At 41.3% G+C, this 9112-nt stretch overlaps 1 protein-coding gene across 2 annotated transcripts in view; it reads left to right on the forward strand.

The window, feature by feature from the left end:
* ascc3 (activating signal cointegrator 1 complex subunit 3) overlaps window positions 1–4269 on the forward strand; it is a 171066-nt gene extending 166797 nt beyond the window's left edge. For both annotated transcript variants that reach the window (XM_071469778.1, XM_071469779.1), the window contains exons 40-42: window positions 479–685; window positions 2235–2410; window positions 3529–4269. In XM_071469778.1, coding sequence (XP_071325879.1) covers window positions 479–685; window positions 2235–2410; window positions 3529–3664 — 519 coding nt within the window. In that variant the 3' untranslated portion in view covers window positions 3665–4269. The remainder of the gene's footprint in view (window positions 1–478; window positions 686–2234; window positions 2411–3528) is intronic.
* The last annotated feature ends 4843 nt before the right edge of the window (window positions 4270–9112 follow it).

Raw genomic sequence — 9112 nt, forward strand, 5'->3', positions numbered from 1 at the left:
ATAAGATTTAGTAGAGTGCAGTATGACTGCACGTGATTTTCCCACAGGGGGTTTATGTATCACTCATCATGAATCCTTAAAGTCACTAAAATTGTCCAGTGAATGAGTTACTTATCAGTGAATAGAACTTCATGTTTAACCTCCTGGTTAATTTGTAATGAGGCAACGTGAACAGAAAATGGACCAGAACTAACTGCCTGCATAAGGAAGCTGAAGAAACTGATTTGAAGGATAAACACCCCTGATGAGCTGTAGGAGTTGCCTTGTTCTTGAGCCCAGGCTCAAATGTTCCTCTGGTGTCTTGTACATCACAGTCTGATACTAGACATCTTCACGGGTTCCTAGAACCCAGAACCCAAGCACGGGTCTGGGGGATCCAAGCAAACTCTCCATCAGTATAATCCCGAGCAGTCTTCCTCCTCATGTCCTCCTCATCTGTTATCTGCTTCTTGTTTCCATCCTCTCCCTCCCTCGTCAGGCGTGGTCCTTCCTGAGTCACCTCCCAGTGCTGGAGGTTGAGATGAGTGTGAAGGGCTGGTGGGAGCAGAGTCAGGAGCAAACGGAGCGTCGAGTGCCTGCAGCAGGAGCAAACCTGAGGGAGGAGAGCAGTTGGCTGAAGGTCCACGCTGACCAGGAGTACGTTCTGCAGGTGTCACTGAGACGCATCAACCTGGGCCAGCAGAGGGTCAGTATGTCCATATCAGCACTCCACTCTCTATCCACTCACTGTATCATTATAAACTCTGCTAACATGATACAACTGGGTGAAATAGGTATTTATTTAAATATACTGTATGTATCTGCATATCCTGTTTACACACATAGGATGACAAAAACATCCATGTTTACCTCAGAGAATTTGAATGGCTTAACCCTCGCAGTTACCCTACAGCTGCAGTGATGAATGATTTATATTAAGAACAGATGTAAAGTGAAAGGGGTTACTGGTAGTGACGAACCCACTGTAGATTATCACCCACCTGCAGTTCACTTCAGAGGTTATCTGGCTTCGCTGAGCCAAACACTGGCCATCATGGATAACCTGTACTATGAAGCTGGTCATCAACTGGTTCAGTTAACTCTGGGTTTTCCTATCATCAAAACCATCACCATCAATAAAGTATTTAATATGATATGATAAGAAATGCTGATAAATAAGGTAAATTTGTTTGTAGCGACAGCGAGAAGTGAAACTCAACAAGGTGAAACCCAAATAAGAAAAAAACAAGGATACACTAGAAATAAGTCCAGGAATATTATTAAGTTTGTTACTGAGTGAGTATTTGTGTTTTTTTGTTTAATGATGAACACACTATTATGAACATGTCATGCAAATAAAAATCAGATAGAAGTAATTCATGTCAGATGAGGTCAATACGACTGACCAGTTATCATCACAGAGTCTCCTCATGTTATTCTGAGTTGCAGTGATGAAGAGGAGAGTAAAAGCTTCATCACTGTCAGGAATCCTGTCAGATTAAAGAATCTTTAAATTAAGATGAAGCTATACTACGTATTATGTAGATGATGAACTACTGATTGGTCAGTAGTTGGACTGTTGACAGGTTATGATGTGATCCTCTGAAGTACCTGCTCCAGAACAGTTTAGGAGTTCAGCATCAGTTACCATGGTGATTTACCCAGTAAGAAGTGAGCCACCATCATAGGACTGACAACCAAGGGTCAAACCTGAAGTTTAACCCTGATTTAAACTTAATCCTGCTTCATAATAAGGCCTCAGCTCTTTGGAGCTGTTTAGCATCTTTTAGCTCATCAACCTGGTTTCCAGCAGCAGTTGAACACTCTAAAAACCCACTGTACACCACCTGCTGAACACCAAGAGCAGATAAAGTTAGCAGCTAGCAGCTGAACATAGCGTTTAGCAGCTAAGGTGTTTCTCTCAGGAGTTGGTGGAGATCAAAACTGAGCTAAAAGGAGAGTGAATATTGGATCCGATTTGGCACCAAATCAGGTTGCTTTGCATGTTGGCTGCAGATGCAGCCATAACGTCTGTGAAAATATCTCTAGTCTGAACTACCCCTTTCAAACTTAAACAGAGCTGCAGCTTGGTGCTGGGAATTTCTCTGTCAGGGATTATCTTATCTTAGATCTGCACTGTGGAAAGATCATGTAGAGATCACTCAGCTGAGATGTCATAATCAAATAAACCTGATATAGTGAGTGTGTGAACCTCTGTATCACAACTGGACTGAACAGTGTGTCTGCTGTTTCAGAGGAAGCAGGACATTAAGGCCCAGGCTCCCAGGTTTCCCAAGGTGAAGGATGAAGGCTGGTTCCTGGTCCTGGGGGAGGTGGATCGCAGGGAGCTGCTGGCTGTCAAACGGGTTGGATATGTCCGCAACCACACGGCTGTGTCTGTGGCCTTCTACACCCCGGAGAAGACCGGAAAGTAAGAAGCTGTACTAAAAGGAGATTTAGACCAGACATAAACACAAGCTTTCCTCGGACACTCCACACACAGTAACTGAGAGGAAACACCTCAGTGGACAGTGAAACACCCCCAGTCAAGTCAGACTGCTTCAGCTGCATCATTAGCCTCACCCACACTTCAGCTTAGTAGCACTGTCTCATTTATTGAACAGTTCATGACAAGGCTGCAGGTTGTGGCACGGACCCTACGAGTCACACTACTCATGAACTGTTCCTGACTTTTGAAAGATGTAAAGCTGTTTGACATAAAAGAAAGTCAATTTGATTAATTCACAGGGAAAAGCAACAACTCTGAATTACATCATAAATCATTCACGAAGTCATTTCATCAGAATATAAAAGATTCTTCCTGCTAGTTTTACTTTTTTTGAATGTTCAGCTTCATTAAGATGGAAACCAGACTGTGAGAAGTGACCAAATCCCATGAAAAGATAAAAACCATCTACTACTGTACTCAGTCAGTTCCAAAGCATGGCATCTTCAAAACAGCTAAGGTCACAGGTCACTGTAGTTTCTAACAAATGTTAGTCAAACCGAGGAAACAGTGCATTTGTTGGGGACTATTTTCAGTGGCGGATTAATCCACATTTCTAGTGAAGTCTAGTGTGGGGATGGTGTATGTGAGACTGAGACAAACCAAACTGCAGTGTGTGTTCATGGTGATGAAGGAACATGTCACCCAGTGTGATGGCATACAGGCATAATACTTTTTGGTAGGATACATAAATTGTTGGTTTAGGTCTGCACATGATGACAATAAGAAAAATACAGGATGTGACCTGGACTTAAACTTTAACCAAACAAAAAGAAAGAACATTTTATCTTTGGAAGAAGCTAAAAATGTTTTTTGAAAAATCCTGGAACCCAACAGAAACTCCAGAGTGCTGCCAGAATATATCCATATATATATAACAGCAACAAAGTTTGCCATAAACATTGATGACTCCAGCTAAATGGACTCATACAGCACAGTGTAGCATTAGCAGTGTGTGGATTGAAGTGTGTTTGTAATCTTACAGCTCCAGTAAATATCCACTGTGTGTTCTAATCTTTGGTCCATGTGACGCCTGCTCTCAGGTGTATCTACACACTGTACCTGATGAGTGACAGCTACCTGGGTCTGGACCAGCAGTACGACGTCCACCTGAATGTAACACCTGCCAGCATCGCTGCCCAGGTCAATACAGAGGTGACTGACATGACCCTCAGCTGAGAAACAGAGACAGAAGACTCATCATCATCATCATCAGCAGCAGCAGCAGAACAGTTTCAAGAATCCACAGATGAGTGAGATGAATCTGAAACATGGTGACTGTGGTGAAGGAGCAATCTGGAATTTACTATTTTGCTTTACCTATTCTGTATCAGCTTTCCTTATCGACTTCTGTTTAATCATTTCTAATCAGCAGTGACCTTCAGCTCTTACTTCAAACATGTGTTTTGTGACAGCATTGCATTCAGTCTATTAAGGCGTCTGTTGCAGAAAAAGGGTCAATTTGTGCCTTTAGGTTCTCAGATTATTTAGCATCAGTAAAAACAAAAAACATATTTTGAGTTTATGGATTTCACTTAATTTAACAGTGAATTGTGTCAAGTAACAAACTGCTGCTGCACTGCTCCCTGTTTCACTTCTGGCCACACCTCAGTCAGTGAAGTATCAGCAGGTGACAAGTGATGCAAAATACCTTTGATAACAATTGCTATGGTCCACTTGTCTCTCTTTCAAAGTCTGTTTACCTTGACCAAATATGTTAAAACAAGAATCAACCATCCCACAAGTAATAAAGTTCTCTTCAGTTTCTGAGAATCTTCTGCAAACTGGTCTTTTGTCTTTTGTCTTCACTTGTCATCTGACCGCATCCTAGCTGTTCACACCCTGGCTGCATCACTCTGCCTCCCGCTTCAAGAATTCTGGCTCTGCAATGTCAACATGATGAATCCTATAAATTGAAATAACAGCACACACTTGCAGACACACCAAAACTGACTGCAGTAGTTAAGAAAGGAAGAAACCCCACCTACTATTACTCCTCCACCTTCACACCCACCCAACTGTTCTGTTTCAGACCCTGTTAGACAATTTCCTTTGAAGCATGCTGACACCTTAAGGTTGCAGATTGTCTGAATGATGTTGTGTTGAATCGTGGGTAGGTTTTTCTACTTTCAGGAGAAAGTTCTGCTTCCAATCCTCCAGAGACCACACTCTCACAAGCCACATCCACTGAAGGGGGCAGCCCTGACACGGGACACAGCTGATACCAGTGGAACATTCACTTCCATTTTGTATGCCACTGTAGTTTGTCTGGGAAAACTGAGCTCCACAACATTTTTTCAAAAAATCAATTCCAGTCAAGATACATGACAGAGGCAGCTGCAGAGTAAACAAGTCACTTGTTTCCCTTTCATAGACTGAGGAGAGGACAACTGCTTAGCATCCCACAAAGGCTAAATATCGTTCTGACACAAAATACACAAGTTGGACACATAATGGATAAATGTTCACTGTAGTGTTTTCACTCAGTGCATTCAGATCATGAATCATGAAACCGTTTGTTAGCCTATACTACCACTCACATTTTTATAAGAATCTAGACTTAAATGTTGCTGGACATTGTGTGGTGAACGTGTAGAGAGTATTGAACAGGATGCAGGTTTCAGCTAGAAACAATAACACAACAGAAATCATCTGCCCTGTGTGACTTGGTGTTGACCTGCTGTTCACCTAAGCAGACAGGATAACTAATCCAGACATGCTATGAGTAAAAGATTTTAAAGATGTTTCTTTAAAGACAGAAACAGAAATAAAACTAACCAAATCACCATGGAAACAAACCCCTCCTCCCGGGTGTTCTCTGTATGACAACATCTCACCACAAGCCATGTCCCATTGGTTGCTTTAGTGTTGAGGCTGAGGTTATGCTTAAGTGCTTGAGGGGACGTGTTGTCCTTGTGACACAATATCTGAGCAATGTGTGTGGTGTATTGAAAAAAAATGTAAATCTTAGTAGAGACACAGATTCAAAGATGAAATACAGCGTACAGGGGAAAGCTGACAGAGTTGAATTAACCTGCTGAAGTTTTCAGTGAAGTGTTTCGCCAAATAAATCTCCTTCTTCTCCCTGGAAGTGTCCTCGGCTAAAAAACTTGAAATCAGACACTTGTGATGAGTTTGTAAAGAAAGGGATAAAAGAAACATGAGGCTGCAAAAACAAACTTCCTGAACCTGAAACATCTTTATGAGAACACAAATGTTCAGAAATGTGTATCAGTGATTTCATTTACTGCTAGGAAATCCTTCGAGTGTGTTGATCAGCCTCTGAGTAAAAGCATCATTTCACTTGAGCTGATATTTCGGCTCAGCTCAGTCGTTTGGCTGCTGTTGGCTGACTCTCCTGTCTGCCTGTGTGATTTTCAGACTCATCACCTGGACTTACCTCTTCTGGTCACTGCATTAGCCTGAGGAGCTAACAATTAGTAATAAATGAAAGAAAACAAAAATGTAGCCTCAGGTTAGGTTTGGTTTAGGTCTGGGTCTCAGTCAAATCAGTTATCATCACAGCACAACTGTGGAGTACAACAACCAGTTCTGGATTACACAGTGTCTTGGTTGTAAAGGTCAGTGCCAATAGATGACCACGTACAGTACCTCTGCTGCCCTCGCTAAACTGCCAAGGATTGAACAGTTTGCTAACGAACCTCAGCACCAGACTGATGAACCCTCTGTCCAGCTACTCCAAATCTATGCTAGAAATGTAAACATGTTACATAGGTACAGGCCAGCAAGTGGAGTGGTTTGGCACAAAGCCTTGATGCCAGAGCAGATCCTGAACCTGTTTTTTTCTGGCCACTTGGGAGCAGAAGAAACAACTTATGATCACAACACATTGAATTCATCACCTTTCAATTTAATATGATCAACAGTAGCTTGTTTACACATTTAGAAGTAACAGAGCAATATCATGTATTTGGAGACATGTTGACAACCACTTTATACAAATAAATCCAATATTCACATACTTGTTATTTTTGGTGTCTACTAACTCCTGAAGGAAATATCTGGCTCTGAAGCTGCTAAATGTTCCACTACATTCACCAGCCAGTCTCTAACTGTGACTGCCTCCGGTTTCTAGTGCAGAGCAGGAAGTGTACAGAGGCTCCTAAGAGCTTCTCTGCTGAAAAACAGCTGCCTGCTGTGGCAGAAAAAACATGATGGGCTGGACAGCTAAACAGTGAGCTGAAGGCAGGGGGGGCATATACGGGTGACAAGTCTCTGTAGGTTTATTAGTATGAGAACACTGTCACATTGTTTCTGCATTGGCATTTGTTACGTAAACAAATATATTCTCCTTCAAATCTTTTTTCCATGCCTACAGGAAGAAGCTCTTGTTTACAAACGGATTGTATAGTAAAGTCAAATTCCCCCTGGCTTCTTAATGCTGAAAAGTTATGTCTTTTAAGGTAGATAGAGGGGGAAGCTCTGAACTGTTGCATTGCCTGGACATAATAAAACTTCAAAACTGAACATATTTAAAGAAGATCTGCTGAGTACATATACAGATTTACAGGGGCTCACATGCTAGCCATTTGTAAGTTTTTCTCTTGCCGAGAGCTTCTTCCATAGTTGCATTTACAATACAAGAGGTTATAATACTTTCTCTGAGTAGTGCTACTTCTTCAGGGCACACTGGATGCTGGATGCTGACTCAGTATCAGAAAGGGACAAGACACTCTGACCAGACCAGAGCTTGCTTGTTAGCATGTTTTTGTTTTGTGCCATTGCTTCACTGTAGAGCTGTGTAGAGCACATTGGTTTACCCAGTCCCTACATACCCGCTTTTACTCTCTCTCTCTCTCACATTGACAGCAGACCCGTTTGTCAGTGAGACCGGCCATTGGAAGCACAGGGAGAAATTCAACCACATCTTCGGGCTGGTGGAGCTTCAGAAACGTCCATATATTTCTTACCATCCCTGTCTGTCTCTTTACTGGCCCTCTCTGTGTGCCTGTCATTAGGGGTGCTCAGTGGGTTCTTCCCTCTGAGGAGAGGGTGTCACGTGATGTGCAGTTACGATCATTTCTAAATCGCTTGTCTTTTTATTACTTATTCGACAAATTACGTTGTTTAGAAGAAGATTTTTAATCACTTTCACAGCACCAACCACACACACAGTGGTGCTGGACAAACAGTCCAGCGGTGTTTATGGATACCATACGACTGAAATACTATCCAACCCCTCAATAAGCCTGGGATTTTTTCATTACTTCACTACTTTTGTACGTCTGGGTCCTTACCCCTGTCTTCTTGGCTTCAGCTGTAACACTTGTTTAAAATTTGGAGAAACGTTGAAAAAAAAAACAAGCCTTAAGTCATAGACAGAATGCAAACTTAAGTCTCCAGTCAAACGGCTGTCCACTTCATCACCCTGACCTCCACACCCTTACATCTACATCACAGCACAGAGGCCGTCTTACTTCCTGTAGAGGCCTTTTGTGCAGCAGACATTTTGACTTGTCACAGGAGGAAAAGCACAGACGTTACTCATAACATTAACAATGGCTCTGTTCTTTTCAAGTGTCCCAGTAAGCCATGGCACTGTGACAGTCAGGCAGCATGCACAGTTCCAAGACCCTGAAACTGAAGCAGCTAAATGGAATTCAGCCATCGTTAATTTCAGTATGTACATGACAGGCATTGCTCACTGTCAATAAAAGTCACAGTGAAGTACTCCCAGCCTGCAGATGCTAAGTTTGATTTTCACTTGATTGTGTACACCTTTGCTTGTAATACTTTGGGATAAGCTCAAATGCAGAATCTGTATCTCCAAGAAATACAGAGTATGGAACAAAGTTGATCATTGAACTTAAATCAAAATTTTAAAAGATGTTATCAAGAAGCTGACAGTCCAACAGAACCCAGCTGTTATTTATTTATATACATATTGGATTTTTCAAATGTGTTAAATTTGATAGTTTTAACTCAAAATGTTACATTATAATAAAGAGATGTATTATTCTTCACATACATGTGTGGAGAGAGGTTTGAAAACAGTATGTAAACCATGATATTGGAAGATAACATTAACAACAAAACATAATTGAGAAGAAAACATTAATAAATTGTGAAATTACTTATTTATTTATTTATCTTTCATTAATTCCCAGAAAACATTCAAATTCAGTATTTTTTGGTAGTTAGTCAGACATTTCTTTAGTGCCTAGATTTGTGCTGTTGGAGGAGATGATATTATTTCATAGAATATTTAATACATCAGAACTTCTAAAATTCTGTCCGTCAGCAGCAGATATGAACACATATGAACATGATGCAAACAGATCTGAAACGACCTGGCTTCTAAACTCTGCTTATAGAAACTGACTGGATCTGACCCACTGAGCAATACATTTTTCAGGGCTAGTCCCCCAGTGTCTCCCACTCTGTGCAGTTTGCTCAGTCTGTCAGCAATGAAATAATGGAGCTCTGTGTGGCCCCAGATTTGTTGTGTGGTAATTTCATTGAACAGAAAGTAAAATAGGAATCTGCAACATATAAGCAGAAAACTGGAGAAACCGCAGGCTTATGGGCTTATGTCAGTTGTTGTGTTTTATTGGTGCATATATCCAAATCAATTCTCAATTAAATTAGCACAGTCTTGCCTGTTAG

This window comes from Trachinotus anak, unplaced genomic scaffold (assembly GCF_046630095.1).
Source record: "Trachinotus anak isolate AG129_WGS33_773 ecotype Australia unplaced genomic scaffold, CSIRO_AGI_Tana_v1 ptg000032l, whole genome shotgun sequence".
NCBI lineage: Eukaryota > Metazoa > Chordata > Actinopteri > Carangiformes > Carangidae > Trachinotus > Trachinotus anak.